Here is a 23,088-nt window from a genome sequence, read left to right as displayed (position 1 = left end):
TTCCTTTAGTCATCGCTGGTGTAGAGGCAGAAAGTGAAACTATTGCACAACTTGTACCGGCTCGAGTATACCCGAGGCATCGGAACATAACCTGCAATTGCAAAGCCATTACACAATTACTGTCACCATTACAGTGCACAGAACCCAATGACTGACAGAGTTGGAGGGGAGCCTTAACAATGAGACAGCAGTGTGCACAACACTATGACACACAGAGAGAGAGAGAGAGAGAGAGAGAGAGAGAGAGAGAGAGAGAGAGAGAGAGAGAGAGAGAGAGAGAGAGAGAGAGAGAGAGAGAGAGAGAGAGAGAAACAAAGAAAAGAGAGAAAGAAAAACCTAAACCTAAAGGACTGCAGGATATCGATATAGGAAGAAAGAAAGAAAACTGACAACTAGAAAGAGAATAGACTGAAAGGTGCTGTTCTTTGCTGTCTCCATTTTGTATTCATGAGCATCATAAAATATGCATGTAATTTAGCAGCAAAGCGTCTGAATTGAGGCAGCCAGGCAGGAGTGACAGTTTCTCTGAAACATTCCCTATATTATCTCAAGTGGCAAAGAGCAAAAGGGTGAAAAGGCATTTCTATTCAGCTACCACATCACAGAAGCCACCTCATGTTTTTACACAGCAGAATTGCCTCACACTCGGCTCACTGCATCTCTAAAACACCATTATCATTCTTCTGGGAAAACACTTTTGTCTGAGCATCATCTGGTGGCGATGTTCACAACATGAAATTGGGGGAAATCAAATGGACAAGCTGAACTGACCTCAAATCAGTTGACTTGACAGCATGGAGTCATTAATGCAGCTAATGAGCTAACTGCAACTAGAACACTTGCAAATGCTGGAAATGTTTCAAATGAGCTGGTACGTCAGATCAACAATCTGTAACTTACTACCGCCAACGACTAATTAGTCCACTAATGAGTCCTTTTGTAGGGGCAAGCTGTCAAATCTTACAATAAATGCACCATGTCTGTGTGTGGATCCAATTGATTAAATAAATCCAGCCTTATTTCCCACACCTGCCATTTGATTAATCAGTTCACTTTTCACAGTTTGCACTCTTTTACCACTGCATAATTAAGGACTTACACAGATAGGCAGCTGGTAAAAACGGGTACATAATGGGTATTGCATACTAGGGTGGGGTATGTATTCCCGATTGTCATCGTTCCCAAGTAGGCCGGTGCCCGACAGGCACAGGTCTAAGTAAGAGGAAAGAATGATCTAGCTTTGCAAACGGTCACTTTAAGAACAGCAGTGTCCAGGAGTTACCATGGTTTTAATACAGACAACTCAACTAATGGACACACAGTTTTCCCTCCCCTGGTCTTAGCACTTCTCTTTCAAAACAAACACAAACTCTAATCATCACCATGCACATGCAGCATACACATTATGGACAAAGTGTGAATTGTGGTTTGTGGAATCAACTTGTACAGTAAAGCAATACAAACAACCAAATGACAAAGAATGGGAAAACAGATGTTTCCAGTTTCTGCTTGGAAACGAGTGAAAGCATAGCTGGGTAGAGGGCCAGAATTGCTGGCAGCTGCCCATATGCAGAGGACTGGAAGATGCTAACAAAAAGCTAAACAAATAAATAAATTACATCCTTACGTGGGCTTGCTAGCGCCACAGTATCATTGCACTAGGCATGCTTAAAGGGTCAGAACACCCACACACAAATTTATATGAATCAAACAAATTAGATATGCCTACATACATATGTCACGTCGCAGAAATCAAACACACTGAGCGAGTAGTGCCAAGGAAATATACAGCTACATAAACTAAACAGCAGAAAGCTCTTAAATCAGAAGCCTATGAGAGCATTGTGTACAATATAGCATTGCTCCCTATCGCAAAGGAGTTGCTTGTTTGTGCCTACCCTACATGTATAGCAACAACTAGAATCTGGATTGAAAGGTATAACAATGTGTAGGTTTAGGTTGCAACAGGTCTACTCTGAGTGTATTTGAATTCACGTTAAATTAATGGTCAGTATTTTGCTGTGCACGGTATGATCTTGGAAATCCATTTACGATGGAAATACATTGACATAACAACAATAGCCAAACCAATGGTTGGTCACTGGATCAACTCATCCTTGAATTACACACACTACAATTACACACTCACAAATTGACAATTAGAATATGACAACAGGCAATTTCCTGCTATCCTCCCACATAGACTGGCTGTAATTGTGGGCCATATCCGCCCTGCTTAACATTTGTGGACCTAGTAAGCCAAGCAACGTTTCTCCACCATACAAGACATTCATTAGTGACTGACTGCTGATAAGGCCTGCAGGGGTCTGGGCTTTGGCCTTCATCAGCAAGCCTGAGTTTATTATCAGAATTACTAGCCTTCGAATTACAAGGCTGAGTCTGTGTGCAGACAAAAAACAAAACACGTGATAACCATTTTCTGATTGCATATTAATCATAACCTATTCTAGTTTTTTGTTCAGTTCTTACTAGCGAGTGAAATATCACAGCAATTAAGTCACTTAACAGTCTGCAATGTGTTGATCTGGTGCCAAATAGTACATTATATGTTTTGTGTTTTGCTCATTCTTTATGAAATAATCCTTTCAAAAAGGTGATTCACCGCAATGTTGATGTCATCCTACCATGGTGACATTGTGATGCATGCAATTCTGCATGGCTGCACTGCCTGACAGAAACCTGCCCATCCATGACTGCACCCTGTAAACACCTCAACAACCAACAATGCAATGGAGATTTGATAGCATTTTACTGTACATCCAAAAACTAAAATACTTTCTAGGTTCTGTACCAGGGTCATTTTCGTTGCAATTTATTTTATTTATAATCAGAAACTGAGTGCACACACAAATTTCAAGCTCTAATGATCATCACATTACAAATGGAGATGTAGAGTGGTGAAAAAAATAAAATCCTTCTATTGCAAATAGAGCATTTTTAACATAAATGTTCTCAATTAAGGATTAATCAGACTTTGTAAAAATAAAATAAAGTTCAGAATCAGAAGGTCCCCAGTACGAGAGCAGATGGCCCACCTATTCATTTCAATGAAAGCTGCTCACCAGCGCATGAAGAACACTCTATACCTCCACATTTTGATTTGAGCACAAATCAAATGCGGAAGACACTAGGGTTTCAAACGAAGTCTTGCAATCCCATATTTGACCATCATGGACGCAGGCAGCTTTACTGTTCTAATGTGCTTCTGGGGGCTTGGCTCATCCAGGCTTTGTGTTGCCAGGTTAAGTCCTCCGCGAGCAAGACACTTAACCTCCAACTGCTCCCCGCCTGCCCTCTCTCTCTGGACAAGTCACTGCTGGGTCAATGCAGAGAAGTAATTTCCCCTCTGGGATCACTACAAATCCGTTTGCCCTGTGTAGCCATGTAGCCTAACAAGAACACTACAATCCCGGCTTTAATTCAGATAATATGAAGCCATCTGTGGTTTTCTCACTTATTGGCAAGTAGCTCGCTCAACAAGTTCATATGCCCTTGTATTGGTGTCTGCAGCACAGGAATTGTTAATTACAGTGGTGGAAAGTAACTAAGTACCATTTACTCAAGTACTGTACAATTTTGAGGTACCGGTATTTGTACTTTACTTGAGTAATTCCAATTCTCAATACTTTTACTTCTACTTAGGGATGTCCCGATCACGTTTTTGAGCTCCCGATCCGATCATTTGATTTTGAGTATATGTCGATAGATACAGATTTTTCCCGATCCAATAGTTATATTTTTATAGAACACTTATGCCATATCACAATAGTACAATATCCAAAATGACAGACAATGTCCAGTCTAATATCATGATATGGATATAATATTGATAAGAATGTCCCGATCTTCTTCCTCTAGCCATTTTCCTCCTCAACATGCCTGGCCCTGTCCTATTGCTGCACAGCAGCTACAATTCATTTTGGTTAACATTTTTCTTTAGTTTTTTTCATAGAAGCTTAGCCCTCCCCTGAGACACAGAAGTGAGAAGAAAGAAATTGTGCCATATCTTCTAATGCACATTAGTTAGGTCCATTTATATGAAGGTAACGACTTTACCCGCAACGCGTCCCGCAATTCAGCCACTGCCCGAAAATTACGAATATAGGAGCTTTCTCTGTCCCTTAATGGTATTTTCGCCCAGCGTCACCCACTATCTTTTTTGCCGACACCGGTATTTGCGCCTAGAGGTGTGGTCATGGGCGTATTGGCACGCTTTCCCCTAAATTGCTATTTTGGTCACACACATTTGGGAAAGCGACAGTGGAGTTTAAAACCACCCGAAATGGCGTTTAATCCAATTGACCGACCTTTCCTTTCTGCTTGATACCGTTTCGTAGAGACGGCCTACACGCTCGATCTATATAGTACCTATCTATAAGCCCGTGTAGTTTACATAGTACTTTGAATTTTTCAAAACGAGCAAGATTTGAGCGAGTTGTGACTCAATGAAAAGACGAGTGTTCTTGGCTCTGTGCGGGGTGGAGAAAAAAAAAAGAACGATGCGAGGGGGAAGGGGGGCAGCAACGCAACACTCTTCCATGGGCTATAGACCGTAAGGCTATGAAGCAATATAGCAACGGGCAACGGATAAGGGATCTATTAAAGGCAATGGCACGTGGACTGGTGATTGGTTAAATTTGGTTTAATTATTGTAATGCCCAAACCACACCTATGCATAATAACGGGTAACGGAGGTGTTTATTAGACAGGTAGCCAAAATACCAACTTTAATACCAACCACTCCTAAATCCCCAAATAGTGGCTTTAGAAAGAAGAGACAGAAATTGAGCCCTTAATCACTATAATTTATGTGTAATAAAATGGGTCTATTTTGCTCTCAATGTTGTTTCCCCAGTACAGTGTCCAGTGGTGTAAAGTAACTACAGTAAGTACATTTACTTAAGTACTGTACTTAAGTACAATTTTGAGGTATTTGTACTTCACTAATTAATTTAATTAATCAGTAATTAATTAATTTAATTTCCAGTACTTTTACTTATTTTCTTTTAAAAATCTTTTCATTTTCGTTTTATAACAGTATGGGTGTCAAGTCACAGATTCATAGAAAAATTAAAATATCAGATTTTAGTATCAGTGACTGAGGTAAACAAACATACTGTATGAATCACAGAGATCGTGGGCAGATATAATGAAAAGAAAATGTTATTGTGCAACACATGCCCCTTCAAGACAAAAGAAAAACATTTCCTCCCCTTCAAGTCCCAATTTAGTATAGCCAATTCCCAATTCCCCAGCCTCTCTACAAGTACTCCATCTCTGCTAACCCCCACAATCAGTCATTGGGAGGGTGAAGAAAGCCTCAGGTCTCCTCTGATACCCGGGCCGTCAAGCCAACATCTTCTTTCCACCCCACAGTGAAAGGTCTCACTAGGGGGCGTAACGCATGTGGAGGTAGACGCTATCCCCCCCAGTACTTTTACTTCTACTCCACTACATCTCAGAGGCAAATATTGTACTTTTACTCCACTACAGTTATTTTAAAACTTTAGTTACCAGTTACTTTGTAGATTAGAGTATTATTACAAAACATACATTAACCACTTCAGCCTTAAACAATTTTGGTCATTTGATGCGCTCACAATGCGTTGCGAGTTTGAACATTTGAAATTAGATATTCTGCATAACGAGTATTTTGACTTTTGGTACTTTAAGTACATTTTTATGCCAATGCTGTTGTACTTTTACCCAAGCAAATTTTGACTTCACTTGTATATTGCAGTATTGATTGCGAACGAAGTGAGCACTAACTATAGAAGCCTACCAACACTGTGTCACGCTGTAACACCACCCGCCCGCGACCAGAGGGCAACTGAAATTGGAAGGATACAGAGTGTGTGTGCGTTTAAGTGTCTTACTTGTACTATTACTAAGTAAGAAATGTGAGTACTTTTTCCACCACTGTAATTTAGCATGTAAAATGAGTCCATTCGTAGGCTCAAAGTTGTTTCCACAGTACAGTACAGTACAGTACAGTACAGTACAGTACAGTACAGTACAGTACAGTACAGTACAGTACAGTACAGTACAGTACAGTGTCTCTCGTACCTTGCAGGGCCTCCTTGGCGCGGTCCAGCTCCTGCTCCTTGTGGGCGAGCTGCACACGTAGCTCGGTGGCAGAGAGCACGTCGGCCGAGCACCCTCCCTGGGTCTCCTCCAGGTCCTTACTCAACATGTCCTTCATCTGCCTCAGCAGGTGCACCTCCTCCTGGAGCTGGGCCACCTCCTCACGCAGCAGGACTGCAAAGCAGCAGCAAGGGAGAGGAGAGAGGAGTAAGAAACGTTATAAACGGTTTGACTTGACACACAAACCGAAGCAAGACACTAATGGCACGAAAGAAGAGCCATCAATTCAATTCAATTACATTTTTATAAAGTGTCAAATCACAGTTGTCAAATCAAAGTTGTCTCAAGACACTTTACATGTAGAGTAAAGGACCGACAGAGATCCCACCCTGAGCAAGCAATTTTGCGACATTAGGACGAAACGTCAAGCAGAACCCAACTCTAGGGTGGGCACCTGGGCCTCTGCCTCGACCGTGTCAGGGGAGAGAAAAGAGAGAGAGAGAGAGGGATCACAACATCGAATGAGGGGCAGCCTCAAAAGTGAACATTTCTGAAGAAAATAAATAGCATCCTTAATGTAGTATATATTTTTTGGCACATGAAAATTGAACTCTGCATTTACCCATCCTAATATTAGTACTAGGAGCAGTGGGTGCTATTAATACTATTAGTGTGTGCTATTAATAGTGTCTTGCTCAGGGATGCTTCAACACAATCCAGGGCCAGGAGGTGAACAGGAGACCGTCTGTTTCCCACACGGCCTATAGTCTCGCGTAGCCAGACAACTATTCCACAATCTCCACAATGCTACAGTATATAGTCTGGAACTACACTTCCCGGAATCCGAGCAAGGAAGCTGGCATTTCCGTTCACAAAAATATATATTTCTGCTAAGCAGCAAGCTATATGCTTAGATGATTTTGATTTATAATTAGGATAAATTTGGAAGTGGGGAGGAGGCTTAACTTCCGCTTTATCCCTTGCTCATGATCAGAGCTTCCGTGATCCAGACTGTATAACGGAAGCATTTGAAATTTGCAGGAGACAACAGTTTGACTACGCAAGACTACACTACACATAGCCTCACGGCCTCTATCCATTCAGCTGTGGCCACTGTAGTACATTATGATTTTGCCTTGTTTTGGCTTGTCGTTAGAGCAATGTGCCCTGACAAAAAAGGGAAGAAATAAAAAGACAGAGAGGGTGATGTGATATCTGAGTTGATATTAACCCCCAAAGGTTGACAGTAGCTGACTAATGAATGTGAGTGATATACTGTAGCAAAAGTGGCACCTCACTGAGCTGCCTCAGCGGGAAAGCCCTTGCTCAGACTTTCAGGGCTGCAGCACAGCTATGGGCACCAGCTTTTCTTTTGGGCAAAACCCCCCCAGCACTTACGTACCGTTTGGGGGCTGCTGTAAAAGCACTAGATTGGTTCTGAATGCGTCAGCAGTACCCCTCACTGTGCTGATAATGAAGCGAAGGTTTTCAGGCAGCCGATAGAAAGAAAATGCAGCTGGGTTTGCATCAGCGCTGGTGAGAGAGGACTACGAATCGAAATGCAAAACAGACAAACATAATTATAGAGTTTTTGCATAGCACTGACTATAACAGTTCAAACCCGGCCTAGTTCAAAACATGGGCAGCATTGGAAACAGCAAAGAAGAATCACACTCCTTTTCCAAACAGCCTTTAGCAAAGTGACAGTGACATTCTTACATTTTTCCAAGTCAAACCTCAGACAACCAATGTACAGTGTTTTACTTCTTTCACACTGTAGGCATTGCAGAAGTTGACGTATATGGAGATTTTTTAGAATTTATAGAATAAGTCGACTCATTCTGTTCAATTCGAGATATCCTCAGGACACCAGGGGGAAAGCTGGGCAAAGGCATCCAGCAGCCCTCTCAGATGCCACCACCATGGAGTGCCAAGCATAAATCACAACTCCTCGTGTCCCACCGCCAATATTGCCGTCAGAGAAATTGAAATCATCCAAGAAAATGCATGAGAACTGGAGCCTGAGTAAGCCTGACAAAATATCTGGAGGGAGAATCAGAGAGGGATAATTCAGCTGCAGGCTGTGATTGAATTATGGAATGGATTAAAAACAATATTGCCCATAACTTAGGATCAAACTAATTCAGTTTGCCGGTCAGAATTTATTATGTTTTCCCTTTTACTCTCCCTTTTACAAGTCCTTCTGTCGCTGCTGACCTCATATGTGTACTGTAAGGTCAAGGGTTCCCAAACCTTTCAGGCCGCAACCACCCAAAATAATCATAATTAATTGGAATGAACACTTGGAATTATAGGCATTACATGTAGCTTGACTCGGTTCCACAGATAAATACGGTAAAAAAATAGCCAAACTATCGCACTGCGAGGCGTTGTAGAGTTTGTAGATCAGCTATTTTCATCCGACCAGCCTGTAGAAGTCACTAGTGTGCAGCATAAAGATTGCCCGGCCCGGCCCGGCTTCCCTCCCATTGACATGGCCAACCAACTGTTTTCATCTGGATAGGACCCCATTACCCTGTGCCAGTGCCACCCATTGCCAAAATGCTTCTCATTTATAAAGTATAGTGTATAATAATTAGCCTGGATACCAGACAAATCACAGCTAAAAAAAAAAACATTGCGCTGGGCAGATATAATTGGTCTGGCACTCCTCAGTTTGAATTAGATTTCGCTCACCTCAGAGTTGTGGGTGAGTTGTGGGCTGTGAGTGACGTTTGAATCTGTTTGTAACCACCCCTTGGAAATTCCAGACTAATATCTACGCAGTGATATTAGGCTGGCCATAGTCTCACGCAGTCGGACAACTATTCCATAATCTCCGAAAGCTATATAGCATTGGAAATTGCCAGAGTCAACAGTCTGGTAACGTGAGACTAGTCTGGCCATGACAGGCTAGTGTACATAACGTCCACATGAGGAAAATGAACTTTGTAAAGTGGATTTTCCTACTTTATCCATTATGGATTGAAAGTCCAGAAAAGTACTAAACACAAAATGTAGTTTGTGATTTGGGCAATAACTTCAGATAAACGTTTAGCCATTATTACTGTCCATTTCCCCCCCAGTAAGATTAACTACAAGAGGTCATTTTGAACCTTTGGACAATATCTGGAAAAAAAGAGTATCCGTGTTAACTGAAAATTGACTACCAATGCACATTGCAGGAAGTTATTTTGCAATGTGACAGTTATTCCCTTTCAGTTCAATTAGTACAGTAACAAACTGAACAATCAATCTCAGCCACATCCGATTGATGACTTTTTTCTCTACTTACAGACGGGCTGGAGTGATAATCGTCTCTTACCCTCTCTAAAACCCAATATCTTGTCTAAGAAGATCTACACTGTAAAAGATCTATGACGTTAATCCATCTTCTTAACATATTTATAGGTGACATTTTCGCTCACTCGCTCGCACAAGCACGCACACTACCCCATTCAAAATAGCAGATCTGCTATTTCAGCTACTTAAGTGGTTAACATAAAAACACTCCAACAAGGAGACCTGGCGTACACATGCGGTGTGGACCTTTCAGCATGATGAAGGTCCGACACTGGAGCGAAAATAAACCTCTTTGTTGCCCAAGTTCTGTGGCCTTTTGGTTTTTAATTTGTGTTAGCTAGCTAAATCGATGTGCTCGTGGAGTCGATGCGGGCAAAAAAAAAGCAGGTTATTAGAAGCAGGGTCGAAAGAAACTGTGGCGAGGAGAGTGTCATTACACAGAGGTGTACTTAATGGACTAGCGGTAATAGGACCACATTTTACAGAGCAACTCAAGCTGCTACAACAAAGAGCCGCGCTGTTCTAGAAAATAAGAGCCAGTGAGATACTGTTCGTTGGCGTTAAGAGATTCTGTAAGGTCATGCGCTTGATTCAATTACTAATTCATTATGGCTGTGTTTATTGATTGTGCAACGGGCAGCACTTTAAGTCGAAAAGAAAAATCACACCCATGTGAAGTGAGTTGGTGCAACTCCGTGTGGGGGTTCCCAGGGGTCCCTGGAAGTTCCAGACCAGACCCACAGGACCACGACCAGGGTGCCAGCCCGGTTCTGGCAAGCCGCCCCACGTCCGAAACGGTAGAGAAATGAGAGAGTTACCATGTGGGGGTCTCCAGACCCCCAGGAACGCGCCCAGGAGGCCGGGCCCAATCCGGCGAGCCGCCCCACGTCCGAAACGGTTGGGAAATGACAGTTACCCTCTACTGTACTGTACTGTACTGTACTGTACTGTCACTGTACTGGCACACCCAAAATCATCATATATCACCATACTATAATTCATTCAATGTCTGAATGTGTGTCTGTCTGTCTGTCTGTCTGTCTGTCTGTCACTGCCGTAGCTCCTCACAGCCTGCACCAATAACTCCCACTTTTCACACAGGCATTGACCATGATAATGTGGAGGGCGTAACGAAGCCCTTTTTCGATTTAACACATTAATGATAAATAATTAATTTATTAGTGAATTAAAAATGTGAAAACGCACCCAGGGCGCAGTACCCCCCACGGCCATGCTGTTTTCGTTCTCAGACCCATGCACCTACCCACACACCTAGCCACCCACCCAGCCACACACATAGCTCCGTAAGGGAGTGGTTGCACCACTCAAAAACCAGGGACAAGGATGCTGAGCAGGTTTTGATTATTTATGTATTTTTAGCTGCAGTACCACAATCTCCTGAGGTGGTGGGGGTGCTGATATGCAGATTATTTAATATTTGATTCATTATAATACTGATGCTAGATAAAACCAGGCTTGTTTCCATTCCATGCCAGCTTGGAAAATCAACAATGGTGGACATTGTAAACAAAGTGGAAATGCAACATGGAGATGTTTCTGAGAGCAATTTCCATTAAAACACCTATATGATATGAAAGCCTGATTGTTCAAAATTGGTTATTTGTGGGGATAGAAAACACATATGGGAGCCCCAAAAACACATAAGAAATTGAAAAAGTTGAATTTTTTGTTATAGGTCCTTTAAACTACATTTCTGACTGTTCTTGGAGCCTTGGCCGTTCGGGCAACTTCACAGGACCATTACATCTGCACTGCACCGATAGCAAGATGGGCTGTTTTCTAACAAAGTCTCTGCAGCATGTATTGTATAGCTTAAATTCCCACACTTTGGCAGCCTCTGACACCTGCAGGAGCAGGCAATGTCAGAGTGTCCGAATGTGTCACATAGTTAGCAGCATACTGCGTCAGGTGGAAAGAGGTGAGAGAACTGATATGTTGCTTTCTCCAGGCGGGCACATGCAGCACTGAAGCCTCCCAGATAACGTGGTGAGAGGTGGTGGGAGGTGGGAGAGGTGGGGAGAGCGAGGACAGCCAGCCATTTGTCAACATCCCCATAGCCTTCAGGCAGGGGACAAGCGTGCACTCTAGCTCTGCGTTACAAATGACACCCTGAGCTGGAGCTTCTTGATAAGTGCAATCTTTCCTGCAACTCCCCACAACCCCAACCTCAGGACTGTATGTATTGTATAGTAGGGCCTACAGTATTCTGCTTATTCCCATTCAATGAACTACTACCTGCCAGATTTGCTGGTAAAATGTATGTTCATGATTTCACCCACAAACAACAATCACTGTTGATTTGCTAGTTACTCACAGTGTTGCCATTTATTCATCACTGATCATAAATGCCACACATTGTGAACCCTAGCTAACATGGAATCTGAAGTCACTGGTGAGCTGTTGTTCTTAAGCTAAGAAACATTGAAATGATAGCTGTAAGCAGGGCCATTTCTTGCCACATTGTACTATGCAGACTATGTGGTTGCACAGGGCACTGGAGTCAAAAGGGGCTATGCACCTCGTGTCCTCCTGGGTTTATCTAAGCAAGACACCTACATATTTTAAGCCAAATGCATTATAGACCAGAACCTAGAGCCAATTATTAATATTAATCATTATCGAGAGACCCAGTAAAATCTTGAAATGAAATTCAGAGCTATTTGGATTAACTCATTCAGTGCCACCTGGTGGACACCAGTTTTGGCCCTCGTTGCCACCGAAGCCCATTATAAATAAAAGAAAGAACATGTAATGAGACATACTACAATTGTACGTCATATCACAACAATAGTTGGTGACATTGTATCGATTTCCATCAAGCCATGACAGACCTCCGGACTATACTGTAATCACGCAATGACGTACAGTACTGACATGTTTATCGATTAACTCTATGAAGGTTAGGATTGGAAAGTGAGGATATTTCATAATTCTTCTGTGTTAGCCTAACATTATTCATTCTGGGCCGTTGTGATTGGCTGGAAGGTCTGCCATTCTGCAGTGTGACTAAAAAAATGTGTAGCAAAATTACCATTTATGGCGCCAAAATTGAGGATGGAGGGGCCATTGTGATTGGTTGAGCGGTCTTTGATGTTTTCTAGCTCGGCTGTACAGTAGGTGTTTCTAGGTACAAATGATCTCTCTGTACCTTTCGGGTTTGGAACACACATTTCTATTAATAGGCGGATCCATTGGGTTCCGGGTTCATTTTTTGCAAACCTCTAATTATAATGCCCCGATCACGTTCTTTTGCTCCCGATCCGATTCCGATCATTTGATTTAGAGCATCTGCCGATACCGATTTTTCCCGACCCCGATATTTATATTTTATAGAACACGTTTATGCCATATCACAATACAATATCCCAAATCACAGACCATATCCAGTTTAATATCATGATATGGATATAATATTGATACTAGGCATGTCCTGAACATGTTTTTTTTCCTCCCGAATGATTCTGATCATTTGAAAATGATGTGATCGGCCCCAATTTCCAATCACCCGATCCGATCCGGACAACCCTACTGTACCTCTAATGCATGGTGATGGGTTGTATTGGGTGTGACATCAGCCCTAAACTCTGGTCAGCCTATATAAAGTGTGAAAACTTCATTTAAAGAGATGTCAGAAATGAGGTCTCACCAGACTCAGGTCAGCTTTACTGAGCGTCCATATGGCTTAAAGTCTCAGGTCTACCTTCACGAATACACAAAGAGGAGCAACAATGACCCGGACTGCCCAATGCAGAGCAATGGCCAGATCCCCTCAGTGGCCTGTCAGACAATCAACAGCTCTCTAAACGACCAGAAACAAGAAGGCACGGACGGACCAACCAAGACGTATTGTCATCAACAGCTTACCAAGTCTATTGTAACTCAGCCAGGAGAAGCAAAGACCCATCAGACAACTTTAATTACACGGGAAGGAAACCCCACGTCTGTAAAAAACTGTGACAAGAGTTTCAGTCATCTAGAATATGCTTTGAAAATGCACGAGCGTATATATCCACACTGGAGAAAAAAATGTCCTCTGTACAATGTGTGACAAGAGTTTCCGTGAGATGACTAATCTGAAGAATCACCAGCGTATCCACACGGGAGAAAAACCTTATCACTGTAAACTGTGTGGCAAGCTTTTCAGTCAGATGACTAATCTGAAGACACACCAGTGTATCCACACTGGAGAAAATCCATATCACTGTAAACAATGTGACATGAGTTTCAGGCTTGCAGGTACTTTGAAAAGACACCAGCGTACCCACACGGGAGAAAAACCTTATACTGTAAACGGTGTAGAAAGAGTTTCACTAGCCAGTGATGGAAGTGGTGGTTTTAATTCCTGGTTAGAAGTGACATGGAGGTATGGAGGTTTTGCCATTTTATCTGCGGTATGTGTTTATGCATGGCCACTAGAGGGAGATTACAGAGATGTTATTACCTCCTGGAGGTTGGCTTGTGACTAGTAATAAATAATTTGTTGATTTGAGATTTTGCACAGTGTATTAGCTTATAATTATGGTAGTTAATCATACATAACTTCATTCTCAACATTAAAATGGAAATTGTAGCATATTATTTCATTTATGCAAATTAGATGTTATATGTTATAATGGACATCTGATTGAAAAGAAATATGTTTCCTTGATGACTCAAACAAGACTACTACATAGAACACAAAAATCTAGAATTTCCTGGATTCTGGTAAATTTTCCATTCTTTCACACCAGATACTTGTATGTGAAAGTTTGCTAATTTGTTTTATTCATTATTAATGTTAGAACTATCAACAAGATCGCTTTGTCGTGCCTCAAATCAAGTTTGCCCCACTCCATTCTCTACGTCGACAGTAATCAACAGGTTGCTCATTGAATCAAGAATTTGTCTGTAACCATCATTAAAAACAGTATACACAATAAAGAAAAAATAAGAAAAGCTTTCCACTCCTTACTAAGATATTTTTATTCCAAACTGAAAACGGACAATATTTTCAGTAACTGTGATTACACAGAAAGGCAGGCAACAACATTGGATTGCATTTTGTTTATGAGGAAAGTCAACAGCTCTGTACAATGTGGAATGAGAGGAATCCATCAGTGTTGGATTCTCTCTCTCCCCCTCAGGGTTGGAGTAATGAATCAGCTGCTAGCTGTGCCTTCACTGCCACCTGTTTCCCACTGGCTAATGCAGCCAACACGATTTTGGCTATAGCGCACCCGCCAAAAGACAGCTAGCAATATGCATGAAAACACATGTACAGTTTGTACACCATGCAACAAAACTTGCAAACTAAACTCTCAGAATTAAACATGGCACCAGCCCTGCAGTGGGGAACCAAACGGCATTACTTAAACACTTTGTGTTTGATGCTTTCATAAACATGTTTTTAGAAGACCAAAATACCATAAAGCTAATTTTGTTGGATTTTAATGGATTGAATGTGTCTCTCTGCGTCACATTTCCTCAGCTGAGTAATGACCAATGAAATGTGTCTCCGAGCTGCAAATTGACCTAATCGGCAAATAATATTAAATATGTGCATTCATTAAGCCTCCTCTGTCTCGTCTCCTCTATCCCTGAGCGAATCTGCCTCTAGCTATTATGATTCATTGAAACAGTAAATAAAATCTTCATTCCCAGCTCGTTGATGGTAAATGATGGTTTAGACGCGGCTATTTCCATAATAGACGCTATGCATCAGCTGGCACACAAAAGAGGACCTGTGAATTACGCTGATGATGAGTGCCATGTCCTATGTCTGTGATTTGGCCATGATAGCCCAAGCTGTCTTCGTAAATCACCCCACAGTCACATAGCGTGACAGCTGTGAAGGACAGCTACAGTGTGGCTGGTACCCGTAATAAAGATTAGGCCTCAAACTCTCAGAAATCCTTCAGGGACTAGGAATCCATCATCCCTGGTGAAACGAACTTGACGGTGCAAAACGAAAAGGCAGAGATGTGAAAAGACTTTACCAATGTTTCTCTCAAAAAGTTAAAAGTGTCGTCTCCCACTGTGAGAAAGCAATCCTATAGGTTCAGTCAATTTGACCATTAACCTTGAAACTATGCATCCTTTTAACTCCCCACGTCCCCATCAATAATAAAATAGATTATTGGCGGGTGAAACGGCTGTTTGTCTAGCTTCCACAAAGCATCTTCAATCATTGGAATGAGTAGATCTCATTCCAAAGTACCCCGAGAGTCGATTTACTTCCTCTAGGGGCTGCTTGCCTGTCTGATTAGCTGTCAATACAGCCCCTTCTTGCTTCTCCTTTTCCTTCCTCAGTGTTACAGTACGGTCCCGCTTCCCCTCTCTCTCTCTCTCTCTCTCTCTCTCTCTCTCAATCACACCCTCCCTCTCCCGGCACCACAAAAACAGGAAGATTCACAAACCTTTCCTCCTGAAAGGTCCAGCAATCTGTCAATGTGTTCGGTGGCCACAAGGCAGCTGAAATTGCACTTTGCTGGAATGGGAGTGGAGGTTGAAAATGGATAGGGAATGACAGCATGTGTCTTGAGGGGGAGTTTTTATTTTTTTAGAGTAGTTCACCCTCTTCATAGTGAGTGGGAAGGGGAGATGGGGCAGCGTTCAATTTAGCCACCAATTGCACCACATGATTCAAACTCATTTAAAAGCAAAGCTTCCCTGTAGGAAGGCTAGGCACAGTTCTTAGGAACTCACCATTCTACATAGGGTTAACTACATAATGTAATGGCATGCACCTTCCAAATTCTGGTAGCATCAAAAATTTAAGGAAAAGAGGGCGCTGTTTTTCCTTTTATTTTTTGACGATGGGTTCTCACTTCTCAGATTGGGTGATAAGAAGCGGCCTGCTCACTCCTCATGCATTGAAGGAAGCATGAGCTCAGTTCGGGGCTCTCCCCAGGTTGGCAGAGGGAGGGAATACAGCGCCCCAAGATTACAGTTTAGGCATTGGCACCAGGTTAAATTGGGGTTACAAAATCGTGGGATGAAAATAAATAATAAATAATAAAAAAAATAGGAAGAGCTAGAAAAACATGCCAGCAGTAAGGATTTACAACCTCATCCAAAGGCTCAATGCACAGCATATTGTGCTCTGGCTGCAGAGGTGGAACTGGAAAGTACCTTTACTCAAGTACTGTAACTACTTAAGTAATATGTAGAGGTACTTTTACTTATATTTCCAATTTCCAACACTTTTACTCCACTACATCTTACTAACTTACTTTTAGTGGAGTAAAAGTATAATATTTGGAGTGGAGTAAAAGTAAGATACATACACAATTACTTACTTTTACGCCACTACATCTTGGATCCAAATATTGTAAATTTACTCCATACCCAGTCAAGGCAGAGTAGTTCAGGAGGAGCGGATTGTGTGGTCCTGGTTTTTCCCTGACGGGACTGATCGAGGGTAGCTACTGGGACGTAAGTCGGGACTTGACCACCCCGGCTGGGTCACCTGAGTGAGGGGTATAATGTTGGGAGACCCGAAACCCCAATGACCATGGGATACATCACTGAGGATACGTCCCAGGGGCATCCATGCGATGTATTTTGTTTTAGTCACTACATTTATTTGAAAACTTTATTTAGTAGTTACTTTGTAGATTGTGATTATTATTACAAAGCAAACATTACGGTAACCAATTCATTTAAGACATTTGAAAATAGCCGATCTACAAGTTCACAATGTGTCGCGATGCAGACAAATTGTATTAAACTGTATTTCTATATTGCATATTACTTTTACTTAAGTACAAATTGTGAGTACTTTTTCCACCACTGCTGGCTGGGTGGACAATAGAACAGCCCAAATCAGGAATGTGTTGAATAAAAAAAGGGGGGAATGAAAGAATAGCCGGGGTCAGGAATGTATGCTGCAAGCGCTTTCTTGAAGGGAGGTTACATCCCACATTCTGTTTGTTTTCAACTTGGCAACTGAGTCATGCCATTGGAATAACAACATTGAGTAATGTAATGGCTTTGCTAAAATCATTGAGAGACGCCTTGTCCAGTTCAAAGCTTAACCTGTCATAACGGTCATGTAAATTTACATCCAATATTCAATCGGAAAAGGCAAATGGTGCATTTATATGTTCCCAGCAACATATTTGGGGGTTCCCGAAATAACATATTTTGCAATGGGGTGTTATGGGTCATAATGTGTATATTCCTGTGTTGCTGTCTTTTCCCCTCAGTGTTAGTGTGAATGAGTGAGGAAGAGTGACTGATAGAGGATCAGCTGGGGTGAATGTGTGATGAGTAGTGATTGAGTGAATGGTTACCAGCTTGTGTGAGTAGACTTAACGGCAGTGTCGGAGGGAATGTCCCACATACGTACATTCTGGACCCTCAATCCTTTTACCTCCCAATGAACTATATTTTACACTGGTTACTATTGACAGGAAATGTAGTCTTAGTCGCGGTAACTTAACAGCGTGTGTTTGTAGGAGAGAGAGCCAGAGAGAGAGAGAGAGAGAGAGAGGGAGTTTACAGTATACTACGGTACGAGCGGCCGCAGGGCCCTCTCCTCCCCCACGGGCCCTGATGCGACTGCATTCCCTGCTTCCTATTATCACCACCAGTGCTGAACGGTGTATGAATGTGAGTGGCTAACTACCAGATGGACCTTGCTGGTGATAGGCGGTGACCAGGCTCATCTATAGTCATCTAAGTCATTCTGATGTCTAGCTGTCTAAGCACCAGCACCGTGTGTCAGTTTTTAGCTTTGTGATCTAGATTTAATGCCATGGGTATGTAGGGGTGGGTGACCTCTCTTTTTGTCAACTTTGTTCTGTTTTGTTCTGATCAGGTTAGATATTTGTATTTTGATTCCCTTTGTTAGGCCTGTCTGAATTGGAAACTGGGTAGGAGGGAGTCAATTTTGATGTTGCGACTTAGGTTCCCCTAGGCTGGGTCGTAATATGGGGTCTGCGGCCAAATACATATCAATTTGGGGGTCCTTGACACAACTTAGTTTTAGAAGCACTGGGCTATTCAATTAAATCAGGCGTAATCTATGACCAAATTAAATTTCAACACCTGTTGCTATGATGTACGGTATTGTAAAATGTTTCCTTCAGGATAGAAGGGATTCTTTTCTGTCCTGACCCAGCCTTCACACTACCAACAGCATGCTATGCTAGTAGTCCATGGAAAGCATGCAGTTATTCCATAGAAAGCTATACACAATGGAGCCCTTAGGCTGAAATGCATTCATGCAGAGTTCAATTTATTTCTCTCTTTTCTTCTATCTAGAAGGCATACCAAGCCTGCATATGAATAAATTATTCCATGCCTTTACTTTGATTTAACAATGCTAGACACTCAGATACACACACACACACACACACACACACACACACACACACACACACACACACACACACACACACACACACACACACACACACACACACACACACACACACACACACACACACACACACACACACACAGTTTATACAGGAATAATACAATTGCTTTGTCTGGCCAAGATGGTCTGGGTAAAGTCTTAGTGTAGATGGAATTTCCCTATTGTAGCATAAATGTTGCAAAAACGTTAGTCATAAGCACCATGGAGTCTTTGAGTGTGGCAGGGTCAAGGATGGCTGTCTGCCAGCCAATCCACACCGCTGTACGCTGCACAATGGAGATTTGGCAGTCTGATTGGCATTGTTCCTGCATCATGGCCAATCAACACAAGGCCGTCTTAACAGCTGCCAACACGTACAAATAAATAAAATATCATTTGTGTCAACAGAAACTGATCGAAAAGATATACTTATATATTTTTTTTTACTGGCTTCATGTTTATGGGAAATACATCACTATCTGCTGCGTGCTGCTAGTCTACTGTATGTGCATATATTTGGATTATCAGCTCTCTTTGGAAAATGGCCAAACCCATGTTGTCCTTTTCTGCCGGAGCTATAGCACAGACAACCTCTCTTCTTTGCGATGTGTTGATATTAAGTGTGTTCAGGTTTCAGCACCCAGCAGTTTCATGATTGAAAAGGGTGCTTTCATTTACCACTGAGCAGCCATGCTATTTTCACTTCAGCATTGCAAGGCATGGTTACTTTACATGCTATAGTTGGGGGAAATATTCTACCTTGCCCAATGTAAATACAAGTCCACTCTGGTGTGAGTACTAGATTAAACATCCATTGGAGAGAAAGACGATTTTCTGATTGTTAGATAGTGCTAAAGAAGGCATTGTGCTGAAACACGTAACCCTAACCCTAACCCTTGATAGTACCATTTCTTTTTATAAAAGCACCTGAAGGACAATTCCACAGTGCTGGCAGTTGAATTGAATGAATGCATGCGTTGTTGTGAAAGGAAGTCTCTATTGCTTGAAAATCAATATCATGAGGGTCTGAACACAAGCATGCACGCACACACCACAGAACGGCATTGCACTTCTTCGGATATTGTTCAACGTCTGCCGTTTGCAGGCAGGTTTACATCAGTAGCCTATATTTGACCCTTCCTTCCAGCCTATTTCACTGCAGGGTTTGCCACAGAATGAGTTGGAACCTGCATTGCATGTAGAGAGCACTGTATACTCTTTCTAAAGGTTTCTCTTTTAACTTTTGTTTTACCCGTTAACTTTTTCTTAACTGGTATTATACCCTGTTATTTTAGCTTGTTTGTTAATATAAAATGTTGTTAGCACAGCCTCAGCCTGAGTATGTCGCGCCAACATTCCACTGCACATACTTACTGAGCGACAAATAAAACCTCTTTGAATCTTTAGATTTAAGTGGATAAACATAAAATAATGCACACGCGGCAGATCCCAATATAATTTAAAATGGCTTCAAGCCTTGACTGGGGCATGAGTTATTAATACAAATCTGAGTGGCCATCTCTCCATATTTCTTTCACAATCTAATCCAACTCAACTTTTGCGAACACAGTCAGAGTGTACGCGTACATGCGCGCACGCACACACACACACACACACACACACACACACACACACACACACACACACACACACACACACACACACACACACACACCCATCAATGGGCTGAGGTAAAACTGTGACTATACTGACAGAGCCAGTTCATCCTCAGAATGTCTGTTCTGTCGCGGAGCACTTTTCTTTGGATTAGCTAGTCCATTCACATGAGCAGGAGCAATCTGCCTGTGATGCTTGAGGAGATGACAGGGTCGCTGAAGGGCAGATGAAAAAATCAAAGGACTATAATTGAAAGGGCCCTACTCCAGTGCTTTGGGGCACCCCATCACAGACGTCAGCCCCTAATGTTCTGTATTGACAGAGACAGTGGTGAAGGGAGACTGCGATGTGTGATTATGGGTAATGGCGAGAGACAAAGGTGCCGTTCCTGCGAGTGCCTTCTCGCTGGCACACCCTTGAGAAATGCCATGCACCCAGGGTCAGGACATGACCCTGCTGCGAGGGCCAGATTTACATTACGTTCATTTGATAGCCCACCCACTAAAGTTAAAGTAGCTCACACATTGGATTTTAACAATCCACAGTGTCTATACACCCATACAGGTCACACAACAATGGCAGCTTTGTAAAGCTTTCTAGGTGTGCAGTGGTGTGTTTACGCACAGTGCACATCTATGATGCATGTCATGGATTGTCCATGACAGATGGCAGCACCAATTTAAGGGGAAAAAACCTTCTGGTAGGCCTACTCTTTAATTAATAGCATTTTGGTGTGAAAGCCTTCCTCAGCATGAAGAAAGTGGTCAACGATGGTGTGTACCAGGAGGGACTGACAGACATGACAGGGACTTCAGATGCTGTCAGTAAAAACTATATATGCCTATATATTGTGGGGCGGGGGGGGGGGGGGAGTGGGTGTCACTGGGGAGAGAGAGTGCAGGCAGGACATTCATTGACGACCAGCAACACAATTTGGAAGGAAGTTTAGCCTCACCAAACACAAATGTTTGGTCAAGCCATGTGACTCCCATTGGAAATGCATTATGGCGGCAATTAAACACAGACAAGACACAGAACATGTGTTTGATATGTGTGTATGGGGCCTTATAGCACTGACGAAGGTCCCAGGACTGAAACGTTTGATACTTTTTAAAGTCTCCTTCTAAGGAACTCTCCTTTATCTTTTACGCAGTGAGTCTTTTTCAGTCAGCTTTCATTCATGTTTTTGAGACCACCGCTCCTGTAGTTAACCTGGAACAAAGGATGAAGAAAGGCGCAACAGTTTCCTCCGTGCTTCAAACTTAAATGAGATATGAAACATTCTCTGAGTACTTTACTGTCTATTTTTAATTCTGAATTTTACTTGTAACAGAGTACTTCTACATTGCAGTATTGCAACTTCTAGTTAAGTAAAACATTTCCACCACTGTATATAACCTCAGGACGGAATAGAAAAAGGGATTTAACAAGGTAGGGATTGTGGAGAGGCTATTCAAGCTGCACCACACAGCTGCATATCCCAGGGCTACAAAATGTTAAGAATGTCACATAGTGAAAATTTATTTTTTGCCTGGCATTGTGAATTCAATAAACTCAGGACAAAATTATACTCTCTTGTTGCCATAACGACATGAAGCTAACGTATGGTAGAAGCTGCTCCTATTTTTCTTTTTTGAAATCAAACACATTAAAGTAATAAGGATGTAATTCACATGGGGGCCAGGCCCATGTGCCTGATCTGCCCTCAAGCTAGCTTTTTCTTCCCGTAACACAAACGTACAAAAATACATGCTAAATTAGTCACTTAAACTCTGTTTCAAATACAGTGAAAATAGCCGATCTACATGCTCACATTGCACCGTGAGCTTGCCTTGTATTTTCACTATTAAAACCTTTTTTTCCTAAATTTATTTTGAAATTGGTCCGACCCATTGTTTGGGAAACATTGTTCGACTGTGACAATCAATAAAAGTACAGTTTTTAACAACATGGAATGGGACATTCCTACGTGGGAGAGAGAGCATGACAGTGAGTGAAACTCTGATCGGCTGGATAGAATGACAGCTACCAGTATGTCAGCTATTCTCACCCAAAGCTCTTCTTAGCTCTTCTAGTTCTTCAAAAGACAGATTAATCTACAGTCAGACACAACCACCGTCCACCGACCACCGAGAGAGAGAGAGAGAGAGAGAGAGAGAGAGAGAGAGAGAGAGCAGCTGACAGCATAAAGGACACGCTACTGTAAACCCGTCTAATGTTTACTTTGGTAAAGTGAGCATGGCTGGGAGATTTCTGAGCCACTGCCATCTTTATCCAGGTGTCGTTTTTCTTCTCTCGGTCTCGACTGATAGAGGAACTGTCCCACTTTTCAAAACAATTGTTGTCTTGTTTCACACAGACGCGTCTCCTATTTATGACATCGACACAAACACACACAAACAACTGTGGGATTATATTCTCAACTGAAACTGCAGATGGACAGATGACGGACCCTCATCAAGGAGATTAGTAGCCGATTCTATGCATCATAGCAGCCTTAGGTCATGACGGAGGGATGAATATGGATAGATAGATGCCTGAAAGGAAGAATCGGAGGGATAACCACGTCCATGGTTTTTCCACAAACCCATTAAAACACCCAGCTGGAGGAGTAAAATCCAGATACTCTCAGAGTTAAACAAACACTGAGGACGTTACTGTGCAGGGATTGTCAACAAGCACAGCAAACAAAAGGGCAA

The 23,088-nt window shown here is 42.2% G+C and overlaps 1 protein-coding gene across 1 annotated transcript in view; it reads right to left on the bottom strand.

Moving 5' to 3' along the window:
- LOC308316145 (kazrin-like) overlaps nucleotides 1-23,088 on the bottom strand; it is a 191,291-nt gene that overhangs the window by 20,231 nt on the left and 147,972 nt on the right. Inside the window, 1 exon segment of the mRNA XM_080764574.1 lies at nucleotides 6,088-6,279. Within this exon segment, the coding sequence (XP_080620700.1) occupies nucleotides 6,088-6,279 (192 nt within the window).

The sequence above is a fragment of the Protomyctophum bolini genome, assembly GCF_963924005.1.
Source record: "Protomyctophum bolini genome assembly, chromosome: 5".
Taxonomy (NCBI): Eukaryota; Metazoa; Chordata; class Actinopteri; order Myctophiformes; family Myctophidae; genus Protomyctophum; species Protomyctophum bolini.
This window is presented reverse-complemented; position numbering and strand designations above follow the sequence as displayed.